This window comes from Octopus bimaculoides, chromosome 20 (assembly GCF_001194135.2).
Source record: "Octopus bimaculoides isolate UCB-OBI-ISO-001 chromosome 20, ASM119413v2, whole genome shotgun sequence".
NCBI lineage: Eukaryota > Metazoa > Mollusca > Cephalopoda > Octopoda > Octopodidae > Octopus > Octopus bimaculoides.
The window spans coordinates 42,071,043-42,072,936 of NC_069000.1; the positions used below are offsets into that span (position 1 = coordinate 42,071,043).

At 34.4% G+C, this 1,894-nt stretch overlaps 1 protein-coding gene across 1 annotated transcript in view; it reads right to left on the bottom strand.

Annotated features, from left to right (window-relative positions):
* LOC106873492 (inositol 1,4,5-trisphosphate receptor type 3) overlaps positions 1 to 1,894 on the bottom strand; it is a 228,934-nt gene that overhangs the window by 71,260 nt on the left and 155,780 nt on the right. The window contains 1 exon segment of the mRNA XM_052974976.1: positions 781 to 880. Coding sequence (XP_052830936.1) covers positions 781 to 880 — 100 coding nt within the window.

Below are 1,894 nucleotides of genomic sequence, written 5' to 3' on the forward strand. Positions count from 1 at the left end.
GTACTTAATTTATTAACCCCGAAAGGATGAAAGGCAAAGTCGACGTCGGAGGAATTTGAACTCAGAACGTAAAGACAAACGAAATACCGCTAAGCATTTCGCCCGGCGTGCTAACGATTCTGCCAACTCGCCGCCTTAGCAACTATATATATCTCAATACGCGATAGTGTGTTTCTGGCTGCATTGCACTTGAGAGAGGCAAAAAAAAAAAAAAAAAAAAACCACTTTCATCCAGAACCTGTCTCTAACTAACGGTGAACTTAGAAAGAATTTCAACGTTATAATAAATAATAAACAAAATGAAACTCCTTTAGCAACCAAATTTTGGTCATAAAGATTTTTACAGAGAAAACACGAACTTTTACAAACAAGTAGTAAAAATATTTTGAGATCAACCTAAAAAAAAGTAACAATTCCATTTATATCAGAAAATATGACGAAATACATTTCTCGTGATAAATTTTTAGAAAACTTCATGAAGATCAGTAAGAAAATATGCATTTAGGTTTAAGATATCCGTAAAATCTAGGAGCTTAGGTAGACTTATACAGAATACATATACTAAGCATTAAAAGCATTTCACCCTCTCTCTCTCTCTCTCTCTCATTAGAAGTGCAACAACATCAACAGGGTATGTGTCTATTTATAACGCCATGCAACTCAAGAGATAGGTGTAAACCATTTTAACAGAACATCGTTCAATATTAAACTTCGAAGACTATTGATATTGAAAATATATTTAGAAATTTATAAAAGTAAGAATATTTTCTTGTTACGAACTGGTATTTGGCATCCACAATGGCTTCTGTTTCCGAAGATTTCTCGTATCTTCCTTCAAGCCGATAGTGGTTTACAAGCTTTTGGGATTCTTTCGAATAACCTACAGGAAAATAAACGAACAGACAAATAATAATAATAACAACAATAACAGCAACAACAATAATAATACTTTCTACTATAAGCACAAGGCCTGAAATGTTCGGGTGGGGACTAATCGATTACATTTATCCCAGTGTTTCACTGTTACTCATTTCATCGACCCCAAAAAGACAAAAAGGCAAAGTCGACCTTGGCGAAATTTGAACTCAGAACGTAAAGACGAACGAAATGCTGTAAGCGTTTTGCCCGGCGTGCTAACGATTCTGTCCGCTCACCGCCAAAATAATAATAATAATAATAATAATAATAATAATAATAATAATAATAATAATAATAATAATAATGTGATTGAATTTTTGCCGAGAAGTGTTTAAAGCTTCCACCAGAAGATTGATGAACCGAGAAAGACAATTCGAATGATTCGATTAGAAAAGTGGTGAGCTGAAGAAATCCAGAGAAGAAAATAAAATAAACAGGAAGCGTGCAAGAAAAACAACAGTATTAGAATGTGGCAATGAAGGTGTAAGAAACGACGAAAATGTAAATTAAGACAATTACTGTGTTCCTGAGAATGATGATGAAGTAAATAGAGAAGGTGATGTAAGTCGACGAGAGGCAATAAATGTTAAACAAGGTTTTGAATGAGGAAGAGAAGGAGACTCTGGAAATGTTGCTTGTAAAATGTATGGTGTAAGCAATAAACTACTACCAAATCTAAGGTAAATGGACAAAGAAAAAGTAAGGATAGCCACAGACGAAGTGAATAACATTTGAGCTTGCTTGAAAGAGAGAACAGATGTGAGAAACACGAGCCAGTCAGAGCGACTGCTAAGTGTTGTAGTTGACATAACAGGATACAAGTGGAATAGTGTTGAAGGCAAGGTGAAGAAAAAGAAAGAACCAAATTGGAGAAAAAGAATACGAAGTTGGAAAAGAAGAAGAGAACTGGGACAATTAAATAGGATAATAAGAGAACTCACGAATAAAGCAGTACTCAGAAAATTGAATGGGCATA